This window comes from Schistocerca serialis, chromosome 5, assembly GCF_023864345.2.
Source record: "Schistocerca serialis cubense isolate TAMUIC-IGC-003099 chromosome 5, iqSchSeri2.2, whole genome shotgun sequence".
Lineage (NCBI taxonomy): Eukaryota > Metazoa > Arthropoda > Insecta > Orthoptera > Acrididae > Schistocerca > Schistocerca serialis.
In genome coordinates this window covers 576661689-576689425 of record NC_064642.1, presented here as the reverse complement: position 1 = coordinate 576689425, position 27737 = coordinate 576661689, and the positions used below count along the sequence as shown (strand labels likewise).

Below are 27737 nucleotides of genomic sequence, written 5' to 3'. Positions count from 1 at the left end.
GACACTCTCCCATAGATCAAACAAACCAGAGACCATTCATGCTGTCATTCTGTGTATATGTTCTAAGTCCCCTTTGAGTCCTATTTGGTACTGGTCTCACACACTTGAGCAATATTCTAGAACCAGTTGCATGAGTGATTTGAAAGCAGTTTCCTTTGCAGACTGGTTGCATTTCCCCAGTACTCTGCCAATAAACTGAAGTCTACCAACTGCACTACCCACAGCTGAGCCTGTGTGATCATTCCATTTCATATGCCTACAAAGTGTTACGTCCAACAATGTAGGAAAAGATAGATTGTTACTTACCATAAAGAAGACACCCAAGTTGCAGACAGCCATGATTTAAAGACACTCACATATAGCTATTGGCCACAGCCTTCGTCAGTAAAGAGAGGCACACACACACACACACACACACACACACACACACACACACACACAACATTCACATACACACACACATACAAGCAAGCACCTTGCGCACACTTGACCGCTGACTCCATCATCTTGGGTTGGAATCCAGGTTTTTGTATAAGTTGGCAGATTCCAACACTGACCCATTGATTTTATAGTCATAGGATACTATGTTTTTTCATATTGTGAAATGCACAATTTTACATTTCTGAATATTTAAAGAAAGTTGCCAATCTTTGAACCAGTTTGCACTCTTATCAAGATCTGATTGAATATCTAAGCATCTTCTTTTAGACAGTACTTCATCATAGATAACTGAATCATCTGCAAAACATCTGAGGTTACTATTAATATTGTCTGCAAGGTCATTAATGTATGACATGAACAACAAAGGTCTCAACACACTTCCCTAGGGTACATGTGAAGTTACTTCTACATCTGATGATGACTCTCCATTCAAGATAACATGTTGTGTCCTCCCCAGCAAAAAGTTGTCAGTCCAGTCACAAATTTCACTTGATACCCGATATGATCATACTTTTGACAATAAGCGTAGCTGTGGTACTTAGTCAAATGCTTTTTGGAAATCAAGAAATACTGCATTTACCTGACTGCCTTGTTCCAAAACTTTCAGTAAATCATGCAAGAAAAGTGCAAGCTGGGTTTCATATGATTGGTGTTTTTGGAATCCATGCTGGTTGGCATGGAGGAGGTCATTCTGTTCAAGATACCTCATTATGTTTGAGCTCAGAATATGTTCTTAGATTCTGCAACAAATCAATATCAAGGATATTGGACAGTAGTTTTGTGGATCACTTCTACTGTCCTTCTTGAAGATAGGCATAACCTGCACTTTTTCCAAGAATGGGGCACAGTCTTTTGTTCAAGGGATCTATGATAGGTTATAGTTAGAAGAGGGGCTACCTCAGCTGCACATTCAGTGTAGAACCTGACAGGGATTCCATCGGGCCCTGGAGCTTCGTTCAATGTTAACAATTTCAGCTGTTTTTCTACACCACTGACTCTAATACTTATCATTAATATTTCAGTGGTAGGAGGATTAAATTGGGGCAATTCTCCCAGGTTTTTCTTTGTAAAGGGACATTTAAAAACAGAGTTAAGCATTTCAGCTTTTGCTTTGCTACCCTCAATTTCAGTTCCTGTCTCATTTGCTAAGGACTGGACATGAACTTTGGTGCCACTAACAGCCTTTACATATGACCAGAATTTCTTTGAGTTTTGTGAAATATCATCTGACAATATTCTGCTATGGGAGTCACTGAAGGCATCACCCATTACTCTCTTGACAGACAAACGCATTTCATTCAGCATCTCTCTGTCTGTTGTCCTATATTTTACACCTATTATGCAGCAATCTCTGTTTCTGTAGAAGTTTCTTTACAGTGACTGTGTATTTTGGCGATTGCCTACCATTATGAACTGTTCTGCTGGGTACATATCTATCCAGAGCATGGTCAGCTGTTCCATTAAACTTGATCCATAGTTGCTCTACATGCTTCTGCCCTTTGCTGAAAGTTTCAAGTTTCTAGTTTGCTAAACATATAAATCTTTCTGCTTGTTTCAGTTGTCCTTTGTACTTTGGTAATCATTGTTTCCACAACTGTGCCATGGTCACTGATACCAGTTTTGATGTGGACACTCTCAAAGAGGTCAGGCATATTTGTTGCCGTTAGCTCCAGGATATTTCATCATGAGTGGGGTTCCTAAATATCTGTTCTAGGTAGTTTTCAGAGAAGGCATTTAGTAAAGTTTCACAGTATGTCTTATCACACTCACCTCTAACAAATCTGTAATTTTGATTTCTATCTCAGTGGATTTGAGTTTCTTGTCTGCTGCGACAAATACATCACCTCCATTTACCATTTGCCTGTCATTTCTATATACATTCAAATTTTCCCCAAAACTCTCACTGCTATCAGTTTGAGGTTTCAACCATGGTTCTGTACCTAGTATTATGTGAGCTTCATTGCTCTTCAGGAGCACTTCAAACTCTGGCACTTTGATGTGAATGCTTCAGCAGTTTACCGTTAGGATTTTAATACCGTCACCTGTGGGAGGCATTTCTTTCAGTCTTCAGTCTGATACTTCTTGGTTTCCTACAGCTGTCATTATCTGGTTTGGATTGGGAGTCTCGTAACCTAAAAGACGCTTGTGCACATCCATCACACAGCTACCTGACTAGCAGTCTCTGGCATGTAGTGCACATGTGACCCATTTAGGGGGACCCTACAGTTCTCATCTCTATGGTGCAACTCCAGGAAGCCACAGCCTAGCTTGTCACAGAACCTTTGGAGTCTCTGGTTCAGTCCTTCTCCCAAGCACATGAATTTGTCTGGTTGTAGAGAGCTGCACAGCCTGACAAAACCTATTATTGGTGGGAGGCACTTGGGTGACATTCATCTGATGGAAAGTCTTATGGCAGTTGCTTCATGAGATGGAGGACCCTGTTTTGTAAGATAGCAGGTTTCATATAAGTGTCTCCACTGCATTGTGCCACACCCATATAACATACTCAGCGATAGCATGCAGCAGTGTGGATTGTAATGTTACTCTGAGATGTGGCAGTGTTGTCCATGGTTTGAGTAATGACTAAAGTAGTCAAAGTCTTTTCATTGCTTTTCTGTCAATGTCAGCCACATGCTATATCCAAGTAAGCCAACTGTCGATGGCTACTTTCAACATTGTTATAGATGAACACTGTTCAGTCTACTGGAGAAGAGGCTGTAACATGAGCATAGAGAGCCAAATGCCCACTGTCTGTCCTCAGCATGTCTGCTGTTGTCTTCAACATGTCCAGAGGTTATAAGATATGTAGAATTGGGCTGTATATAGAAACCTGAGATACTCCTGCTCAGATGTGACAATTTGTCAAGGTTTCTTCTGCCCTGAATGGAAACTCTTTCCTTCCATATATGTTTAGGGGATGCATATGTGTGGCAAAAGCAACCCTATTACCAGGAGTGTGTAGTGGAGCCCATTATGCCACACAGAGAGAAACACTCTTGAAATGTATAGGAATACTTCCCAAAAGTACTCCTTCCACTTGATACTGTCAAGTGAATCCTCCACGATGCAAAGGAGTTGGTGTATCATCGTGTGATCATGTGTCCTTTTCAGCATCTGAGTTGTTTATTGGAAGCAGCTGTTCTGACTGTATGTGTTGCAAAGTGATTTGAGCTAGTCACTCGAAGACTATGCTTAGTGCCAGGAGAAAACTTGTCAGTTGATAACTCACTGGCTGCCTTGGGTTTTTCCCAGTCTTTTGGATGATGATTTCTGCATGCTTCTGCACCTCTGGGTACCTCCCACTGTGGAAAATATGGTTGAAAACTACTGTGGCTGGTGGCACCTGGCAGAATAAGTTCATTTGTGACCAGTTTGAGGTCATATGACTTCCAGTTGATGAGGTGGAGGAGTTGGTTGGCAATCTCTTCTGCATGGACTTTGTCAGTCAGATCAATTTCCTCATAATCAGCCAGGCATGCTGAAAGTAGTTGATCAGTGACTTTAATGTGTGCTGGGTCTGTTAAGGTTTGGACTGGAGTAACATTCACTTTGAACACATCAGACAGTTTTTTGGCTTTAGCATCCCATTCACTGACCTTGGCTTGTCTGACCTGGAGTAATGGTATCCTATGATGATGCTTGAGAAAGATGTCTGTGGCCCTTTGGTTCTGTCATTAATATGGAGGATGGTAATCCAGTTTGCCCATTTCTGGTTCCAATGATGTTCCATGACAGATTTTATCTCCCATTACATCCTGTTCACCATCCTCTTGGTTTCAGTGTTCTTGACCATCATCCATTTACTCAAAAAATGGTTCTTTTTTATGTCTGGTGACAGCTGTTTGGAATGATCAAGTGGGTTGGTCGTGTTAGGAGGAGTGTCCAACAGCATGGCGTCCAGCACACACTCTTGGCTACGTCAGTGTCCTCAGCTTCCAGCTGTGGTCTATGCCAAACACAGTTGATGTTGCAGATGTGCAGATCTTATTACCAGAATTGCATTTGATCAATGCCTATTGTCGTACATCAAGGTTAGATGATAGCACTGTGCACATGCATGCTGTGATAGTGTGTGACACTTCATTCTTTAATGCCACATTGAGAATGTCTAGCTGTAAGCAGAGAACTTCTGTGAAGTTTAGAAGGTAGGAGATGAGGTACTGGCAGAAGTAAAGCTGTTAGTCATTCTTGGGTAGTTCAGTTTATGGAGCACTTGCCAATGAAAGGCAAAGGTGCCAAGTTTGAGGCTTGGTCTGGCACACAGTTTTAACCTGCCAGGAAGTTTTATATTGGTTCACACTCTGCTGCTGAATGAAAATTTCATTCTGGCTGTAAGCTGTTTGTAGGGTACATCATTGGCTCACAAGGGCAAGCAACAGTGGTGCCTAGTTGTTCTGTGCCACAGAGAAGCTGTCTTCTGTGGCTGTCTTGCTAGGAGCTGTACAAGATCTGATTTCCAGGGACACTCTCGCTCTAGTACAGTCTCTAACTCAAATGCTCATCAATGGATTTCTCTTTCATCAGAGAAACGTGTCCTATGTGTCTTTCTTAAAAGTCATCAGGTTCCTTTTCTCTGATTTTTTTGAATTTAATTTCAGTTGTGTTCCTGTGTATGTGTAAAGTCATCCCTAACAGGAACTGTTAATGGCCTGTTTTACAAAATGTCAAGCGTCAATATAAAAAGCCATTTTGACTCTTATTATTGACAAAATAGTGTCCAAATTGCAGTTTTGTGTTTGCTATTGATCTGTCTTGGATTAATCCAGTAAGGGCAGACCTAGTGTCATCAAGGGATGTGACTATTGCTAATAAGTGAAAATGAATGTGATATGTTGCATTGTAACCAACCAGTCGAGGTATAATTTCTGTATATTTTGAATTATGCAGTAGGACCTAGACTCTTTCTACAGAGCTGTAATTCTTATATTTCATAATCTGAAAGTAGCCTCTAAAGCCTGAAACCAGTCATGCCCATCTGTCATATCACAGATCTTGCTAAAGTGAACAGTCAGTTTCATGCCAAATTAGTTTGGTGTTGTATTCCAGTTCAGGGATATTTATAGACAGAAACAGCAAGAATAATCAGTGATCCCAGCAGCAAGTGGCTGTGGCTACCATGGATCATGTTTCTGACTTTACAGTTCCATCACACATCATTTTGTCTACAATGAGGACCAACATTAACACTGGGTACTAACATAAAATACAATGTGAGCAGTTTTTGCCTGAAATGACTCCACATATAAATCACAAAAAGAAAACTGGAAATATATTCAAAACTGTCAGAGAAAAGTTATATGATGACTCTTAAGGGATATTCGGTGTATTTTGGTATGTCAGCCCACAATGACTACTTCTGCATCTACGTCTACTTAATTTGTTCCACTTCTTTGTTCTTTTCTCACAAGATTTCTTCTGTGGTCTACTGCATAAACATAATGGAACTAGTAATTGTCTGTCAAATGAGCTAGATTTCTTGATATTTGAAGAAATACTTGATTTCACAATAAAAATTAATTTATTTTTGGAACATCACATCAGTAGAAGTGAGAGTGCACTGAAGTTAATATTGCACTTCAGCTACATTGCAGTAGAAGTGAATCATTACCTGTTCATGTAGACAGCAATTTGAATCAGTCTCCACCTTTCTGGTTTTGATTTTTGTAATTGTAATTAAGACTATAGGCTAATTTGAACCATGATAACAGTGTGCCATGATCTGATCCATATAAACAGTCATGTGAGTGGTTTAGCTTTTATCATGTAATAAGTTTTATCCATAACAGCTAAATTATATAATCTGTTAGTATCTTAAAAGAAAACAAAAGTTACGGCTTTCTGCGGCCAGGAGCCAACTTTCAACCAGGTAATATTAAAAGATCAGAAAATAGAAAGAGTAAACTTGTTCAAAATCTTTAGGAAATATTGTCTCATTCATGAGAGAAATAGACATACAAAAGAAAGTAGAAATGTAATGGAAGGAAACATTCCACGTGGGAAAAATTATATATAAAAACAAAGATGAGGTGACTTACCGAACAAAAGCGCTGGCAGGTCGATAGACACACAAACAAACACAAACATACACACAAAATTCAAGCTTTTGCAACAAACTGTTGCCTCATCAGGAAAGAGGGAAGGAGAGGGGAAGACAAAAGGAAGTGGGTTTTAAGGGAGAGGGTAAGGAGTCATTCCAATCCCGGGAGCGGAAAGACTTACCTTAGGGGGAAAAAAGGACAGGTATACACTCGCACACACGCACATATCCATCCACACATACAGACACAAGCAGACAATGTCTGCTTGTGTCTGTATGTGTGGATGGATATGTGCGTGTGTGCGAGTGTATACCTGTCCTTTTTTCCCCCTAAGGTAAGTCTTTCCGCTCCCGGGATTGGAATGACTCCTTACCCTCTCCCTTAAAACCCACTTCCTTTTGTCTTCCCCTCTCCTTCCCTCTTTCCTGATGAGGCAACAGTTTGTTGCGAAAGCTTGAATTTTGTGTGTATGTTTGTGTTTGTTTGTGTGTCTATCGACCTGCCAGCGCTTTTGTTCGGTAAGTCACCTCATCTTTGTTTTTATATATAAAGAAAGTAGAAAGATTTAATTACATTAGGGTAACAAACTATAGAACTCTCAGAACTAAATTAAGGCAGGAAACACTGCTTAAGTTTTACAAAATTATACGGGGGACCAACTGTGACATAGGGAAGTGAACCATGGACTGTAACAGGAAGAAATGAACAAAGAATACAAGTATTAGAGATGGGATACGTAATAAGAGTAGCAGGGTGCACACTATATGACAGGAGGAAGAAGCTGGCATCAGAGAAGACCTGGGAGTGAAAAGCTTAAATGAGCAGATTAAGGAACGCAGAAATAACTGGAAGGACTGTCTGACAAGAATGGAAAATGACAGAATACCAAATTAACTACACTCCTGGAAATTGAAATAAGAACACCGTGAATTGATTGTCCCAGGAAGGGGAAACTTTATTGACACATTCCTGGGGTCAGATACATCACATGATCACACTGACAGAACCACAGGCACATAGACACAGGCAACAGAGCATGCACAATGTCGGCACTAGTACAGTGTATATCCACCTTTCGCAGCAATGCAGGCTGCTATTCTCCCATGGAGACGATCGTAGAGATGCTGGATGTAGTCCTGTGGAACGGCTTGCCATGCCATTTCCACCTGGCGCCTCAGTTGGACCAGCGTTCGTGCTGGACGTGCAGACCGCGTGAGACGACGCTTCATCCAGTCCCAAACATGCTCAATGGGGGACAGATCCGGAGATCTTGCTGGCCAGGGTAGTTGACTTACACCTTCTAGAGCACGTTGGGTGGCAAGGGATACATGCGGACGTGCATTGTCCTGTTGGAACAGCAAGTTCCCTTGCCGGTCTAGGAATGGTAGAACGATGGGTTCGATGACGGTTTGGATGTACCGTGCACTATTCAGTGTCCCCTCGACGATCACCAGTGGTGTACGGCCAGTGTAGGAGATCGCTCCCCACACCATGATGCCGGGTGTTGGCCCTGTGTGCCTCGGTCGTATGCAGTCCTGATTGTGGCGCTCACCTGCACGGCGCCAAACACGCATACGACCATCATTGGCACCAAGGCAGAAGCGACTCTCATCGCTGAAGACGACACGTCTCCATTCGTCCCTCCATTCACGCCTGTCGCGACACCACTGGAGGCGGGCTGCACGATGTTGGGGCGTGAGCGGAAGACGGCCTAACGGTGTGCGGGACCGTAGCCCAGCTTCATGGAGACGGTTGCGAATGGTCCTCGCCGATACCCCAGGAGCAACAGTGTCCCTAATTTGCTGGGAAGTGGCGGTGCGGTCCCCTACGGCACTGCGTAGGATCCTACGGTCTTGGCGTGCATCCGTGCGTCGCTGCGGTCCGGTCCCAGGTCGACGGGCACGTGCACCTTCCGCCGACCACTGGCGACAACATCGATGTACTGTGGAGACCTCACGCCCCACGTGTTGAGAAATTCGGCGGTACGTCCACCCGGCCTCCCGCATGCCCACTATACGCCCTCGCTCAAAGTCCGTCAACTGCACATACGGTTCACGTCCACGCTGTCGCGGCATGCTACCAGTGTTAAAAACTGCGATGGAGCTCCGTATGCCACGGCAAACTGGCTGACACTGACGGCAGCGGTGCACAAATGCTGCGCAGCTAGCGCCATTCGACGGCCAACACCGCGGTTTCTGGTGTGTCCGCTGTGCCGTACGTGTGATCATTGCTTGTACAGCCCTCTCGCAGTGTCCGGAGCAAGTATGGTGGGTCTGACACACCGGTGTCAATGTGTTCTTTTTTCCATTTCCAGGAGTGTATGAATTATTATCTACTGCGCAATAGATCTTTAGGAAGACCGAGGGAAAGGTGGAAAGATCAATAATTTGAGTCAAGAGGGCATAACAGGCGAAAGCCTGAGATGTGCAGAAAGAGGAAGAGTAATAATAATAATAATAATAATAATAATAATTATTATTATTATTATAAGAAGAAGAAGAAGAAGGAGGAGGAGGAGGAGGAGGAGAAGAAGAAGAAGAAGAAAATTTACTACAAACTTTCAGTTTCTCTATTTGTAATTCATTGGCTTTGGCATAAATAAACCAGCTGCATGAGGTCATTATTGACTTGTACTATGCTAAGAAAATAAGTAAAGAACAGGTGGAATAGGTTTCATTTTGTGTAGAACAAGCAGAAAAGAGAACCCGTTGCACAGTGGCATCAATTTTTGCTGTTTGTTTGCCTCTGTTCACTAAAACATCTGACTGTTTACTGGATTTTTCCAGCTTATGAGTTTAATAAATAAGTAATCTTTATTTTTGTTCTCTTCTTCTGTTTTACAAGACTGTCATTAACTGGATTATTTGTTAATTTTCTTTGCAGAACACAGCAGAGTGCTTTTGCAAGAACAATGTTTATGGACAGGCTTGTGATCTATGCAAGGAAGGAACCTTCAACATTGAAGCAAAGAACCCTGATGGTTGCACCAAGTGCTTTTGTTCTGGGAAAACCACTCGTTGTACAAGCTCATATCTGTACAGAAGCCAGGTATGATTTTCTGTATCCTTGTATATTATAGGTTTCAGTTTTGTGATGTACATGCTTAGAATTAGTACAATGATGCAATGAGTAATCTGATTTTCAATATAAATTAATAAGGAGTTCAACAGTTTAAGCAAGATTTGGTCTCTAGCTTAACTTTATCTGAGTACATGATTGTCCTGTGAGGGTGATAGATAAGCCTGTGCTGAGTGCAGTCACAGAGGCTGCAAAAAGCTGTCAAAATACAGTAAGAAAAATAGTTTAAGAATCAATCAGGAGAGGTATCTTGAGTTGTTCTTCACATTGTGGTCCCATCATCTACCTACATGAACAAACGTTTCCCCTGGCTTTTGAATGTAAACACATGCTGTTTCTGTGGTGTCGTTTGTACAGCACTATCTTTTTGTTCAAATATAATCATAAGGAAATGGCTTCTAGTGAACACACATCTCTGGCTAAAATGATTCATGTGGCAACAGTGCACTTGGTTCAGAGACAGCTGCTGTCTACACAGCTCTTTCATGTTCAGCAGTGGAATTCTTGCTGCTACATCATTATGATATTGCAGGACCTGAAAAAGCAGTGAATGAATGCTGAAGCAGGTATGCAGTTTGTCATTTTTGCTGAATTCTGCTAACTAAGAACTGGAGTGAGGGGCAATGGTGGAGGGGGTGGGGGTGGTGGAAGAAAAAAGTGATAACATATTAGACCTTCTGGTGACAAACAGACCCGAACTATTTGAAAAAGTTAACGCAGAACAGGGAATCAGCGATCATAAAGCGGTTACGGCATCGATGATTTCAGCCGTAAATAGGAATATTAAAAAGGGTAGGAAGATTTTTCTGTTTAGAAAAAGTGACAAAAAGCAGATTTCAGAGTACCTGTTGGCTCAACACAAAAGTTTTGTCTCAAGTACAGATAGTGTTGAGGATCAGTGGACAAAGTTCAAAACCGTCGTACATAATGCGTTAGATGAGTATGTGCCAAGCAAGATTGTAAGAGATGGAAAAGAGCCACCGTGGTACAACAACCGAGTTAGAAAACTGCTGCGGAAGCAAAGGGAACTTCACAGCAAACATAAACATAGCCAAAGCCTTGCAGACAAACAAAAATTACGCGAAGCGAAATGTAGTGTGAGGAGGGCTATGCGAGAGGCGTTCAATGAATTCGAAAGTAAAGTTCTATGTACTGACTTGGCAGAAAATCCTAAGAAATTTTGGTCTTATGTCAAAGCGGTAGGTGGATCAAAACAAAATGTCCAGACACTCTGTGACCAAAATGGTACTGAAACAGAGAATGACAGACTAAAGGCCGAAATACTAAATGTCTTTTTCGAAAGTTGTTTCACAGAGGAAGATTGCACTGTAGTTCCTTCTCTAGATTGTTGCACAGATGACAAAATGGTAGATATCGAAATAGATGACAGAGGGATAGAGAAACAATTAAAATCGCTCAAAAGAGGAAAGGCCTCTGTACCTGATGGGATACCAGTTCAATTTTACACAGAGTACGCGAAGGAACTTGCCCCCCTTCTTGCAGCAGTGTACCGTAGGTCTCTAGAAGAGCGTAGCATTCCAAAGGATTGGAAAAGGGCACAGGTCATCCCCGTTTTCAAGAAGGGACGTCGAGCAGATATGCAGAACTATAGACCTATATCTCTAACGTCGATCTGTTGTAGAATTTTGGAACACGTATTGTGTTCGAGTATAATGACTTTTCTGGAGACTAGAAATCTACTCTGTAGGAATCAGCATGGGTTTCGAAAAAGACGGTCATGTGAAACCCAGCTCGCGCTATTCGTCCACGAGACTCAGAGGGCCATAGACACGGGTTCACAGGTAGATGCCGTGTTTCTTGACTTCCGCAAGGCGTTCGATACAGTTCCCCACAGTCGTTTAATGAACAAAGTAAGAGCATATGGACTATCAGACCAATTGTGTGATTGGATTGAGGAGTTCCTAGATAACAGGACACAGCATGTCATTCTCAATGGAGAGAAGTCTTCCGAAGTAAGAGTGATTTCAGGTGTGCCGCACGGGAGTGTCATAGGACCGTTGCTATTCACAATATACATAAATGACCTTGTGGATGACATCGGAAGTTCACTGAGGCTTTTTGCAGATGATGTGGTGTATCGAGAGGTTGTAACAATGGAAACTTGTACTGAAATGCAGGAGGATCTGCAGCGAATTGACGCATGGTGCAGGGAATGGCAATTGAATCTCAATGTAGACAAGTGTAATGTGCTGCGAATACACAGAAAGATGGATACTTTATCATTTAGCTACAAAATAGCAGGTCAGCAACTGGAAGCAGTTAATACCATAAATTATCTGGGAGTACGCATTAGGAGTGATTTAAAATGGAATGATCATATAATGTTGATCGTCGGTAAAGCAGATGCCAGACTGAGATTCATTGGAAGAATCCTAAGGAAATGCAATCCGAAAACAAAGGAAGTAGGTTACAGTACGCTTGTTCGCCCACTGCTTGAATACTGCTCAGCAGTGTGGGATCCGTACCAGATAGGGTTGATAGAAGATATAGAGAAGATCCAACGGAGAGCAGCACGCTTCGTTACAGGATCATTTAGTAATCGCGAAAGCATTATGGAGATGATAGATAAACTCCAGTGGAAGACTCTGCAGGAGAGACGCTCAGTAGCTCGGTACTGGCTTTTGTCAAAGTTTCGAGAACATACCTTCACCGAAGAGTCAAGCAGTATATTGCTCCCTCCTACGTATATCTCGCGAAGAGACCATGAGGATAAAATCAGAGAGATTAGAGCCCACACAGAGGCATACCAACAATCCTTCTTTCCACGAACAATACGAGGCTGGAATAGAAGGGAGAACCGATAGAGGTACTCAAGGTACCCTCCGCCACACACCGTCAGGTGGCTTGCGGAGTATGGATGTAGATGTAGATGTAGAGTTGGATTGCCCAAGCTCCTGGTGTCATAGAACCATTGTAGACCATTGTTATGTATGAAATGTTTTGTTCTCATTCTGACAAAAATCAATCTCTAATCATATGCCAAAGCAACAAAAATCTTACATTTATTTACTAATTACATTTAACCCATGTAGTTCTTGCATCAGATCTCGCTGGACATTTGATTCATAGTGCCTGGCAGTCATCCCCATAAGAACATGTCATTCATGTGCTTGTATCCAAGTGAAGTAGTCTGTTAGTTTCATTGTCAGGTCATGAACAATAAGATATACATTTTGTTTCACTCTCAGTTTTTAAATGCATTTTATAAAATTTTAAATTTATTTACTACAGTGATACATTTAATTTGTTGTGTGAAATGTGCATCTTCAATATAGTTCATTAAACTAATATTTTTCAGTAATGTTTCATTTTTATTACACCTAATCACAAAAATTATACAATTTCCTAAATTTGATGATATTGTCATAAAAAGCTTTCAGAAGGATAGGTTCATGGGAGGAGAAGGGGGCACAGCCTTGACAGTTCTGCCTGTAATTTCCAATACTGATTGCCTATTGAAGTTGCGGGGTCCAAACGATATGTATTGAACGTATGATTGTAAGTCGATCATGTGACTCGGGTGGCAGGTGTTATGCATATGTTTGTGGTGGTCACTACAGTAACGACAAAAAAAGAGCGTTACAAAAATACTTGTAATTATAAAGGGGATGACTTACCTTACTCGTCGTCAGTGATGTTGTCAAGCTGAAGTCTTATTAGCTTGGAAAGCAGTGTTCATTTTTATATCTTCCAAAGGTTGTAAAATGATAGTATATAAAGAAATTAAATATAAGTCATTGTTTTTCCTGTCCTCTGTAATCATGTACTTTTTTTCAATTTGAGTTTTAATTTTAATTTTATCAGAAAATTATCTTCACTGACAATTTTGTATCACTATGACAATTAATGTTCTTTTAGAATTAACATTTCTATCGCATTTGTTCCTACTGAAAAATAACTGTATTATTGTATCTGTTGCAATAGACTATAGAGGTTAACGGCTTAACTCTAGTTTATATTGGAAACCAAGCATAACCGTTTCATAACTGTTTTTGAAAATTTGTGAAAGTAATCTTGCTCATATTCCATCTGTTTGTTTTGGAGAATGTGTTTCTGGATTTTATTTTTTTCTACAATAAACTGAATAAATTCTTAGAATATGTTTCTTTTAAACTTTCAATGTTACCATCTATTAAGCCTGGAAAATGCTGTCTTTAAATAGCAGGAAATCTAGTTCTCTTTATGTAAGGAATATATAGTACTATTGATTTAATAAAAGTTATAGGAAAAAAATAATAAATTTAGGTACATTTACTTTTGTATGTAGCACACACAAATGTGCAGATTCTCATACCATGAATGAATATACCACAAATTTTATGCAATTATTCTTTCTAATGGATATTGTTTACTATTGTTATATGTAAACTGATACTTTTCAAAGGTTTCCACAATGGATGATTGGCGGTTAGCAGTAATTGATATTGAGAAAACTGTTCTCATTGATCTACTTGCTGCAGAGCCTGCACACCTAGGTGCAGGGATTGGTGCTGATCTCACACTGGAAGAAACACATGGAAAAGTTGTGTATTTTGTAGCTCCTGAACGCTATTTGGGCAATAAGTTGACAGCCTATGGGGGAGCTCTCAACTACTCTATATATTATACAACAGGACTGTCAGGTAAGCTTTGGCTTTTCAGTGTTTATCGTCTATGTGATATCTGTCAATAACAAACTAAAAGAGCTTTAAAATGCAGATTAAACAATGATATATCATTGTTAATTTTCTGTCAGCTTCCAGTGTGCCACTTATGGGATTTGTATTTGTTAGCCATTTCATTATGGAGATTTTTTGATGTGGGAAAACTGAGAAGTATAAGGTGAGTGCTTGTAATTTGCACAATAGCACTTTATGGATGATGGTTAAACTTCACCTGCTGAAAATTTTGTAACATCCAGTTATTACTGCAACTCATGGGGAATAAAGTCTTTAATAATTTGTAATATTTGGTTACAAATTTAAGATCACATTTTAGGAATACATTTTTCACACATCACATAAAACAAACTATGAATTTTTCACTTATTGGCTACAGTCTCTAATATTTTAGAGGGACTTTGATACAACAGGATAACTTTTCAGCCATGACTTCATCATTGACAGTACATTAAAACTTAATTTTGCTTCCTTTCCTTCTGGGGTGTGTTAACCTCATGATTCTTCCAGTAAAATTGACTCTTGTTGTATAACATTGTTCTCTCAAAGTAAATATTTTTAGGATAGGATGTGCTAATGATGAGCCCTATATTGCAAAAAGTAAAAAAAAAAAGATGAATTACGTAACAGCCTAAATCATAAAAGTAAATCGTGTTTCTCACACTAAGTTGGACTGTTTTTTGTGGTGGAGTAGTAGAAATATTAACTGTCCTAAAGGAAAATTCAGAGGAGAAACTAGTAAACTATGAAACAGAATTGCTGGCCACAATTTAACTTCAGGAGGTGAAATGTTTAGTACTGCTCAAAGACACACATAAAAGTACTTCAGGTGGGCCCCTCTCATCTGGGGCTCTTGAGTGACCTGCCTTTCCTTTTTAACCTTCCCCAACATATCCCTTCTCCTCCTTGAGGAAGGAACATAACTTCCAAAAGCTAGGATAGTGTGTCACTTTTATTTTTATATGTGTCTACCTGTAGTACTAACATTTCATCTCCTAAAGGTAAGTACTGGCAAGCAAAATGTGAGCAAAAGCGACTTCTTTGTCTAATTGTGTTGGTGTGGTAAAGAAATTATGATGCAAACATACACATGTATGACCTATCAGTAATAAATGACCTTCCCAACATAGCGTGCCGAACAAGACAAGGAAAAGAAACACATACTCTCTTTCTCTTGGATGGCACTTAACAAGATGGAACATTGTTAAAGATGTTACTGGTATTTGGGAGGATGGGTACTGAAATATCTACCTGGCCGTGCTGTATTGGGTTTTCTATGATTTCTCAGAATTCTTTAAGGCAGGTGTCATTATGATTCTTTTGAAATGAACATAGCTGATTTCCGTCCCTTATCTGATCTTGTTCTTCATCTGTAATGATCTGATCATTGATGAGATGTTAAACCCTAATGTTCCTTCCTTATTGGATGGAGCTGATGAGCTCAGCCTGTGAATAACTCTTCACAATACTGTGTCCATCAAACTAGCTGCTTGGATTGCCACATGTAAAGAAAGAGACAGATAAGAAAAATATGTTAAAAAGTAAAGAACTCAATTGTTGTGAGGAAAATTAAAATAGAAAAAGTTGCAATAAATTTCTATATTTTGAGCAAAGTTATCTTGAGATCACTGTCAGTACAGGTTGCATATTAACTCTTTTGAAAATATAAACTGGGTGAGGAGTATGTCATCCATGCAGCTTGTATATCCAGCAGTAATTCAGTTATTGTGCACTACTGGCACATGTATTCATGTGTTGGCAGAAATTCAATGTCATTGAGAATCATCTGAGTGAGTGAAAACAATGGAACTTCTCATTAAAGAAGTTTCATTTTACTGATAAATACAATGTAAATTCTATAAAACTGATAGGCAACAGTGACAAACTGAGAACACAAAGTGCATGTGGGGTAATAGAAACAGGAGTAAATATTCATTTTAAAGATTTCAGGAAGATCAGAAGCAATATAAAACTTGGCTTTGTTAAGATCAAACATGTACTAGTATGCAGATGTGGTAATGGTGCATTTTGACAGAACTATAACACTGGTGCCCCTGTACAGTATCACTAAGGTCATTTCCATTAATTTTATGTCATTGAAACATATAATCAGGCTGTTGTTAAGGCATCTGGATCCATTTTGTTGGCTTCCAATTTCAAAACTGAATTGATCTATTTTTGTACAATTCATATATTCTTTTTTATTGTGCAATGAGGTAATTATTTGTCATCATTAACTTGTGAAATATTAAATTTGAGGATGTATTATACAACAATTTTCTTATTTTACTGAATATCAGGCCCTCCTATTTGGATCTTGATTTCTATGTCTGTTTCTAGGTCATAAATTATCAAACAGTCAAGAAATTAATACATTGGTACTGGCTACATTTTGCCAAATTTACTAGTTTCAAAGTGACTTAGATGCATAACATTAATTTTGATTGTGAAATTACCTGTAAGATGAAAATTGTATGTTGTACAAGCACCCAGACTTGCTCTTACCGACTGAATTGTCAAGACATCGCTCACATGTCCTCACAACTTCACTTCTCCCAGTGCCTCTCTTGTACTTTCCAGACTTGATAGAAGCCATTCAGCATTTCTTGTTGTACCAGAACTTCTGGAAAAAGAGTATCATACAGAAATGGCATTGCTACAGTCTAGTGGTTGCTTTTAGAATGAAACTTTTACTTTACAGCAGAGTGTGTGCAACCCCTCTTAGAATATTGCTCAAGTGTGTGGGACGCTTACCACATAGGACTAACAGGGGATACTGAAGGTAGACAGAGAAGGGCAGCATGAATGGTCACAGATTTGTCTGACCCATGAGTGAGTGTCACAGAGATGCTGAAGAAACTGAACTGGCAGATTCCTAAAAGTAGAAGTAAACTATCCTGTGAATGCCTACTTACAAAGTTTCAAGAATCAGCTTTAAATGTTAACTCCAGGATAATACCACAACCCACTATGTATTGCTCCCATAGAGATTGTGAGGACAATATAAGATTAATTACAGGGTGCACAGAGGGATTTAAACAACTGTCCCTCTCATGCTCCAAATGTGCATGGAATGGGAAAAATCCCTAATAACTGGTACAATGGAATGCACCCTTTGCCATGCACTTCACAGTTGTGTGCAGAGTGTAGTTGAAGATTTAGATCTAGATATAGTAGATTAAAATATTTACTTGTAATTCTGTGGGTTTTTATAGGCTGTGCTAATTGTCTAACCACCTCTGGACTTATGGATGTGTTCTGTTTACTTTACTAGGAAGTGCTGAGAGTGGTGCTGATGTGATTCTGCACAGTGGTGATACTTACTTACTGTTTTATTCTTTGGAGCAGCCAGCTGCAACCATTACTTTTAAGGGCTCAGTTGATATTTTGGAGAGCAACTTTTTGCTTCCAAGTGGACTTTCTGCAACAAGAGAGCAAATCATGCAGGTTTTGCAGAATCTGCAAGGAGTTTATATCAGAGCCACTTATTGGAAAGAAAGTGTGACTAGCAGGTAATCAACAAAAATATTTAGTGTAACATTACCTTGATAGTTGTCAGTTAAAGCTTTCAGCCACTGTCTGACATAAGTAAAGAGCAGATTCACTGTAGATTACCTTGGGTTTAGAAACAAGAATGAGAGTTTCTCTCTTCCTAGTATGTAGTTCATTACAGCTTGAGAAAATGTGTATTACACTCAACAATACCTCATTTATTCATTTACATATCATATAAAAATTGCTTTTGTTATATTTTTAATCTTTTTAGTTAGTCTTTGATGGTCTTTACACTGATCAGAGTAACAAAATGACTAACAGCCAATTGTTTGCAGGACAGCTTCTGTAGCAACACTCAACTATTCAATGAGTTTGACTGCATCTTTTGTTCTATTAACTGTTGTCATATCATTCTGCTTCCATAAATCATGGTTACCACAATCAGATGAGAATTGTGGTTGCTAATGTAATTTTTGTTATGGACTTTCATTGTGTGACTTTTATCTCTGTGCTAAAATTATTTTATGCAACAGAATATCTCAAGTTGGAAGCAGCAGTGAGCAGAATAACACTAAGGCTATGACTTTCCTGCAAGGCAAAACCGGTAGTATTAATACAGAACTTGTGAACGTATCTCTTACAAAACCACATAAGTGTTGCTGCCTCAGCCATTTTGTTTGTGTGGGCAAAAGCAAACTGACAGTATGCCGTCTTCCATGCCTAACTGTCAAACACTTTGTTATTCAGATCCAGGTATAGAAACTTGTAGTCTGAAATTAAATTACACTGTATTAGATAAAAGGCTTTATCGAGCATTACACACAGAGAATGAAAGCAGTCAGTCACTACACAAAGAAATCTGTAGCCATTATTCTATTTAAAGTAATGGTAGCTTGAAAATAACAATGAATAATAAACACATACAATGGATGAGAGGAATGTACAAATTTAATTTACAGAATATGAACAACACATGGGGTGTAGTTACGTGGCATAGATACAAATTGCTACAAATTATTAACAGATGTCACACACTGTTATGACCTTTGAAGTCAAATTTTTGGAGAGATGCTCTTGTTTTCAGGACCTAATACAAGTATCTGAGACTATTTCTTGCTGCCTTACTGAATGAGTAATACTGTGTTGTTAATAATGGGATGATGTGTTCAGAGAAATAGAACTAGATTAGTAAATATCTCATTAAATGGATAAGTAAGATTCAAATAATATCATGTTAATGCTGGAATGTAAGTTACACATAAAAACCTTTTGAGCTTAGAGTTTTATAACTTCTGATTAGTGACAAGTCACTTTTTCATCAATGCTGTAGGAGAAGCCAATAATTGTTATGTACTGTAGATTCCATTTTGGAAGATTGATGTTGACATAATACTTTATTCTTTGGAAGCAGAGCACTGAAAAAAATAGCGATTGGTGAAGTGCACTTTCTTAATCAGGGTTCTCATTCCAGATAACATCCTCATTTCTTTTCTTGCAAATGTGAATATTATTAGTTGGTACTGAAAAATCCTGGTGTGACACCAGGATGCAGATACATTTGCAGAGATTGTTGAATAGCAGTGTTAGGATTTTAAATTCTTTTAGTAATTAAATATTATTAAATATAAAATATTATAGTAGGCATGGGTATAAAAAATGATATATATGAAATTTTAGTGTTTATAGGAGACAAACAAAGCACTTCTTTTGTGTGACAAAAATGTCACAGGTGTGCACTGCCTCCCCACTAGGTCTCCATGAATATTTTGACACCAGTGCTTTTTAGAGACAGCATTCAAAATTCTGTGAAATGAGTATTGTTTTAGAGCTATTGCTATAATATGGATTTCTTTTTGTGAGAGGAGAGGAAGCATTTGGTGTACAAGTCGCTGATAGACACTCCTGAAGAGCTAGTTGCCTGTTTGACTGAAGCTGCAGCCATTATTTGTGAACCTCCTGGTTGTTTTGAAGAAGTTAGTCAGTCAGTCACACACAGAAGCTAGCTGTGCATTAATGTAAATGAATGATATTTTCATGAACATCTCACGACAGTTTGAACACAGTCTCTGAACTTAACTAGTGTTAAAACTTCAATGGATCCCTAACGGGGAAATGGTGTAGCTGTAACATTTTTGCCACATAAAGGAAGTGTTTCTTTTTATGTCCTCTAAACATTCTTAATATTTTTATACACTTTTATTATGCACTGAAAATGTTGTCATCTCTAGGCGCATAGGCATAGTTACACCTGCAAGTATATCTTGTTGCTGCATCACAGCATCCTCTAATGTAGTAAATATAATATTATCCCTTCTCCTACCTCTCTCTCTCTCTCTCTCTCTCTCTCTCTCTCTCTCTCTCTCTCTCTCTCTCTCTCTCTCACACACACACACACACACACACACACACACACAAAAGTGAAATTTGTAATTTGTGACTGGATTGAGGATTTTTTGGTAGAGAGGATGCAGGTAGTTACCTTGGATAGAGAGTCATCAACAGATGAAGTAACTTTGAGTGTGTCCCAGGGAAGTGTGTTGGTACACTTGCTTTTCATGTTTATATTATTGACCTTGAACCTTGAGGACAATATTAATAGTTTTTCACTAATTCCATTCATGTATGGATCACGGGAAGATGCAGTTATTTGTAATGAAGTACTATCTGAAAGAAGCTGCACAAATATTGAGTTAGGACTTGATAAGATTTCAAAGTGGTGCAAAGATTGGCATCTTGCTTTAAATATTCAGAAATCTAAAATTGTACACTTCACAAAATGAAAAAAAAAAAAATAGCATTATGTGATTTAATATCAGTGAGTCACAGTCAGAATTGGTCAACCCATATTGTCTAGGGATATGAAATAGAATGATCACATAGTTTCAGTTGTAGGCAAAGCATGTGGCAGACTGCGATTCATGGGTAGAATCTGAGCAAGCGCAATCAATCTACAAAGAATGCTGCACACAAAATATTTGTGTAACCCAACTTAGAATATTGCTCAGCAGTGTGGGATGCATACCAAAGAGGACTAAAGGGGATATTGAACGGATACTTCCTGCAAAGAAGGGCAGCACGAATGGCCACAAGTTTGCTTGGCTCATGTCACGAAAATGCTGAAAGAACTGAACTGATATATGCTTAAAGATAGATACAAACTATCCCATGAATATCTACTTAGAAAATTTCTTGACCTTATTTTAACAGATGACTCTAGGAATATCTTAAAACATTCTATGACTCCCTTATGGACTGCAAAGACAAGATTAGACTGGCTACAGCATACACAAAGTATTTAAGTAATCTTCCTTCCCGTGATCCATACATGAATGGAATTAGTGAAAGCTCTAATAACTGGTATAATTGGTCATGCCCTCTGCCATCCTTTTTGCAGTGGTTTGCAGAGTATAGGTGCACAGTATGCTCAAGAGGATTTTGTAGAGAAAATAAATTCAGGAAACAAACTATTTAGGAGACAATTTAAATGAAAGACTTAATTGCCAAATCTCCATAATTGTACTGTATTTTCTTATACATATTACACAATTTTAGTCTTTGCATAAATAATAAAACACAGATGTACAAATTACATAGTCTCAAACGTATTTGGTTAAAATGAAAGAAATGAAAAGCAATAAGAAGTCTTGATCCATGATGTTCTTGGTGTAATACTTGGCTGCATAGCCCTTTGCATGCATTACTGCAGCACATCTGGATATCATAGAATGCATGAATTTGACCAGTCACACCTGAGGAGTCTTCTTCTATTGCTCATATAATTCTTTGTAGAAAGCCTCCTTGTTGGTGCAGTTTTGTTGGTGAACACATCTATCCAGTATGCTCAGAAGATAATTTGTGGTGTTTTAAATCTATACTTCAGCATTTAAATACTTTTACTTTGTGGTGCTTCAGAACTGTCTTCACATGGCTAGAAGTGTGCTTCAGATAATTGTCATGCTGGAATTGCCAATTATGAGGCATATTTAGTCTTCCGTGAGGTATCATATGATCCATTAATATTTCACCATACTTCACAGTATTGATTGCCCCAAGAATTTTAATGAGAAGACCTATACCACTTTGTGAGAAACAGTCCCACACCATGGTATTACCTCCACTGTACTTCATGGTGGGTACTTGGTACTTTCTGTCATTCCTCTTGTTTTTTGACCATCAAACATGCCGTATACTGTCTAAGAAGGAGAGATTAAACTTGCTTTATCACTCCATAGAATTTGTGACCAGTCTTCAGTGGTCCATGATACATAATTCTTATCAAACTGTAGTCTGGCTTTCCTATTATTCACACTTATCACAGATTTTTGTGAAGGTTGATTGCCATTCAGATCTATTGCTGTGTAGCAACATTTGGCTGTCGAAACATGGACCTTCACCCCGCATTTTACCTATACATCATCACATATTTTCCAGGCTGATGTTTTGAGTTCTGCCATTGATTGGCAAACACTTCGTGGATTGTTCTTTATTGTCCCTCTTTTTTCTGAAGCTGGGCACAGACACTCGCAAGCTTTTGCGAGATGCCAAACACCTTCACAGTGAAGGACTGACTTAGGCCTTGACTCACTGCTGTTAAGTCATCTGAAATTTACTGAATATTCTTTAGTTGTAGGAACTGCTGTAAGTTGCTAAAGACACAACTTCTCTCAGTGCTTGCTCTATGTACATCAAGGATTTGCTATAACCCTGTCTCATTCCTTTCTCATGTCTACCACTTTCATGTCCTTTAACTCTTATAACTGCAGTCTGATGGATGGACAAGTTTTTGGTAATTTTTCACTATCTGTATTTATCCCCGTTACCTTCAGAATTTCAAATACTCGAAGAGTCAGTCAGTAACGCCGAAAGCTTTCTTTAAACATGTAAATGCTATTAATGTAGGTTTGCCTTTCTTCAGTCTATCTTTGAAGATAAGTCATGGGTCAATGTGGCTTTGCTGGATCCTTCATTTCTCCAGAACCCAAAGTGCTCTTCCCTAAGGTAAGCTGCTACCAGTTTTTCAAATCACCTGTAAATAATTAGTGTCAGTATTTTGCAAACATGCCCTATTAAATGTATAGTTTGGTAATATCCACACCTGTCAGCAGGGCAACACTTCAATGTTGTGTTAATAGACTGATATATGGGTTATCTTACATTTATAGATAAAGTTTTGGCAATTGAGGTCGCACACAGATTTAATTTGAAGAATTCAGAAGTGCTGGAGGAATAACTGTGACACCGATTTGGCCAACCACTAGGAGAGGAAGGAAGCAGTAAGCAGGAAGCTGATTTTGTCATGCTACCAACTGTAGGAATGTAAATGTGTACCTTGAATTTTGATGAATGTGTATCACATTTAAACTGCAGCTAGTGTGAATTCATTTGTTATCATAATTGAAATTTCTTTAAAATAGGACAAATACTCAGCAGCAGCATACATTACTACAGGAGGCAAATTAATGCTAATAAAAATATGTTCCCACAGAACATATGAAATGAAGCACTACAAATGAACATGCGCTTCAACAACACTGCTAAAGCTGCTTCTGTATTACATCACTGATAGTTTTCTAGTTTGACTACAATGTTAACACAAAATGGTATGATTTGTGCTGATTCAGCTGAAGGGAGCTGAGAGGACAACATGCTGTTTCTTTCAGTTTGCTTATATTGTTCGTGCTGTAAGAACTATAAACTGTAGCAGTTGATAATGGATGCAAATTACAGTTGTGACTCTGTTGAGAAAAATGTTTGCGGCTCACTATTGGTCCATGCAGACAATACAATTCTAATTTTCAGTGATTCATGGGGCAAAGGCAACAAACAACTGTGCACTTGGAAGAAAATTTGGTGACAAGCAAATGTTGGCAGATGAGTCAGATAAGGAATAAATTAAATGATGCCATTCCTATGTGCTGAAATTTCAGGGGTCGAAAGCAGGTAATGTTTTGTGAATTGGAGCACCAGGTTTTTAAGTAAGTGCAAGAGAAACGCAATGAAATCTTTCCAGTTACTTGAGAAATTGTCTGAATGATGGCATTAGAGATAAAGAGGAATTTTCCAACTGCATATGTCACATAATTCAAAGCAAGTACTGGCTGATGTATGAGGATGATGAAGAGGGTGGGGTTTTGTTGTGACACAGAATAAAGCTAACTCAGGGACTCCGTGCATTGTATGACAAAAAACAATGTATCTATCAGCATCATATAATCAATCTAATGAAACAGGATGACTGGTTGGTAGGTAATATGAGAAATGTTGATCAGACACCTGTTAATTTGATATGTTGTCAAATGTTGCTATCGATGTGGAGAGCATTAAGAATGTTCCTGTAATAAGTCCCAGTAATGAGGCCAGAATAACAGCAAAACTGATTGTACTATCAGATGAAGGAAAACTCTCCCCATATTTGATTCATCTTTAGACGCCAAGAAAATGGATGGATGACAAAGGACCTGATTGGTTGAAGATTGCTTGGAACAGAAATTTTGGCTCTTTGCTTAACAGAAGGAAAATATTGGTAATGGATTCTATCAGGGGATATATCATCCTAGAAGTTAAGAATCTAATAGCAAAGAACAATACAACCTGGTAATAATTCATTGCAGCATGACCTCACAACTTTGAGTCATGAAAATAGACCTTTTAAGGTTTGCCTTTGACAGCTTTACAGTGAGTGACTTCACCAAGGAGACCATTCCCTCATTCCATGAGGGAAGTTAAAGAAACACTCGACATCCGAGCTGGGCCAGTGGATCCTTAGCAACTGAGGAGGAATTTCAAGTGAATCTATTATGGAAGGTTTAAAAGAGTGCTGCAAATCCAGTGTTATGGATGGTTCAGAATATGATGTGCTATTGTAGGAGTGTTGAAAAGGAAGAAAAGCCAGTTGGCTTACAAATGAAGATGATGGTACCAGTGATGATGATAATCATGATTAAAACTAGTTTTACCACATACAGCTATCTTAGACAGTAAAAAAGTGAAGATAAAAAGTAATGTAAAAGATCTTTTTTTGTTTATTTTATTTTGAATTATATTATCAAAATGGTGTAAGTTTAGAGTAAGCTTGATGTTAATTTTTTTAGTCTGATACTTTATATCAGCCAAACAGTTTGCAGTTTTAATTACCCATAATTTGTTAAAAATAAAAATTTCCCAAGCAACCTCTTTAAAAGAAAAGGGGGAGATATTGCCTTTTAGCCAGGTAAATGTGGTAGCTATCCCAATCCCTCTGCTGAATAATTTCAGTTGATTTTCTTTGTTACAGGCTTTCATTTTGGTAGCTGTCATTTTGATGTTTGTGTAATGATTTAGAAGGGGATCTGTAGTTTGAGCTTCCTAATTGAAACAATTTCAGGAAAATAAATTTAGAATTTCCACCTTTACTCTGTCATCCACACTTTTGATGCCAGTATGGTCACTGCGTGTGTGGACAGATGATTTTGGTTCATTCACTGATTTAACTAAGACCAAAACTTTTTGGGATTTACTGTCAGAACAGTATAAATACTCTTAGTTCTGAATTCATTTAAAGCTCCGCACATGATCTTTCTTCTACTAATTTTGGGTCAAATCAGTTTTAGTTTTTCTATGAGGCTGGCCTTTGGTGGGGCTTTCCCATCCTTCACAACTTTGCTCAGTACATACTTATCTAGGAAATACTGCATGGTAGTCTTGAACTTTGTCCATTTATACTCATCATTTTCAGTGTCTGAGATGATTGTTGACTGTTCAAATGATCTGAAATTTGTTTGTTTTCGCTTTTATTAAGCAGAAATACTTTCCCACCTCACATTACATTCCTATTGGCACCTGCAGTCAGTGATGCTGTTGTGGGAAATTTCTTTCTCCCTAACCATGTGCACAGGGCTCTGTGGTACACTAGTACCAATGAGAGTTGGTGAAAAATAAAGTGAACTTGATGTGAAAGTACACTTGATTTTTTTGTTCTTTTATTGGAACAGGACACAATTACTTAAAATTGACATGGAATGGTAACACCATAAAATCACATAGCGATAAATGATCACACTGAGAATAATTACTATAACACACAGTAGCCTCAAAGTACTGAATGTTTCAGCAGTGAGTGGCAAGTAATAATTTATAAATGTTGAAAATTATATCCATCTGTTCCATACCTAGCAGATAGAAGAAAAATGGAAACTTGCGAGCATGCACATGGTAGACTATGGTAACATAGCACACTATCTGCTGTGATACAATAATTACTGAAAATTCCGTGATGCGGGAGTAGCCTACCATTCCTGTGAAATGGCTGGGGATAGCGTGAAAACATCAGACTAAAATTGCTCATATGAACAAAATTCTAATGTTCAGTCATTGGTGCTCAGCAAGGTTTTTTGCAGATGTTCGCAAACATTGCTCAGCTGCACCGTGCTATACCGTCTCATCAGCATCATCTTCTCTGGAATCATACATGTCCAAAACACCATCACTGCAACATCCTGTCAAGTTCCATCTTCACGACCACACAGCATGAAAGACACTCACTATATAACACTAACTCGCTTGGTCATGCATATCGTCATTAGGCGTCCATGTGGGAAATGGTGGTCAGGGAGCTCTTTTTGTTACATGCTTCTCTCCAGAAAAAACACTGGGGCTGCTGCAAGGTAGCCATAGTGAAGAGAGATTCCACTATCCCAGTTCGCTTTCCTCATGGCGAGTCAGCTTAATCTGCTGTTGTCATCTGCTGAAGCAGATGAGTATCAACTGTGCATGCTGTGTAGCATGTCACTACACTGTAATTGGCGTATGATCACTGATTCCCTGCCCTGTAGTAACTGAATACAAAAATTGGAGTCTGTTTCCAGCCAGAAGATCGTAGATGTTACACTCATTAATCAGTTCTCTGATTAAGTGCTCAAGGCAATTTTTGAGAGGGCACTTCAAACAATTTCGCATGATTCCCTGTCCCTACTACCCACCCCAATCCCTTGCATCTTCTAGTCTGGTAAGCTGAAATCTCCCATTCATACTATAACACAACCAGAAAATTTTCTTTTGCCTGAAGTGTTCTGCCATTACTTTTCCCGATGCAGGAGGTCTATAGAATGCAGTGGCATGACCGTTCTTGCTAGTGAGAGTAGTGTAATGAGTTTTTCTATCTGGCATGTTATACATAATCTCATTTTATGATCAAAATTGTTACTCCACTGATAACCATACTTCACTGCAATTGACAGAGTTTAATTGTATTTGAGTAGATTCTTTTATTGCTCATGTGATTAAACTATGGGCACAGATCTCATTACTTTAGACTTGAAGTTCTGTAGGGGATCTGCGATCACGTTTGCCACTAATAAATTACCCTTGTGTTGGTTAATATTTCTTTTTACACACATCTGATGATGCTGAGGGTGAAACACATCATAAGGAGTAAAAATAAAAAGAAATATTGGTGACCACAAGACAGGAGTAATTTACCAGACACAAAAACTTTTTTCTTTTTTGTTTTAATGAAGTTCAAAATTGTCCATTAGAATTCTGTGTGTTAATAGTGCAGTTTATTCCATTGCTATGGTGTTCAGAGATGATTGTTAGCACTGTGTTGCAATGTGCAGTAATCTCTGAGACAAAATAGATATTTCCAGTTAAGTTCAAATTGTTGTTAAAGTTTGTGCTTACTATGATCACTTTTTGGGTGATTAATTAATATACTTTTCACTGATGTTGTTGTTGTTGTTGTGGTCTTCAGTCCTGAGACTGGTTTGATGCAGCTCTCCATGCTACTCTATCCTGTGCAAGCTTCTTCATCTCCCAGTACCTACTGCAACCTACATCCTTCTGAATCTGCTTGGTGTATTCATCTCTTGGTCTCCCTCTACGATTTTTACCCTCCACGGTGCCCTCCAATGCTAAATTTGTGATCCCTTGATGCCTCAAAACATGTCCTACCAACCGATCCCTTCTTCTTGTCAAGTTGTGCCACAAACTTCTCTTCTCCCCAATCCTACTCAATACCTCCTCATTAGTT

At 38.8% G+C, this 27737-nt stretch overlaps 1 protein-coding gene across 1 annotated transcript in view; it reads left to right on the top strand.

Annotated features, from left to right (window-relative positions):
• LOC126482302 (laminin subunit alpha) overlaps positions 1-27737 on the top strand; it is a 365291-nt gene that overhangs the window by 173439 nt on the left and 164115 nt on the right. The window contains exons 24-26 of the mRNA XM_050106331.1: positions 9363-9527; positions 13963-14200; positions 17511-17748. Of these exons, the coding sequence (XP_049962288.1) occupies positions 9363-9527; positions 13963-14200; positions 17511-17748 (641 nt within the window). The remainder of the gene's footprint in view (positions 1-9362; positions 9528-13962; positions 14201-17510; positions 17749-27737) is intronic.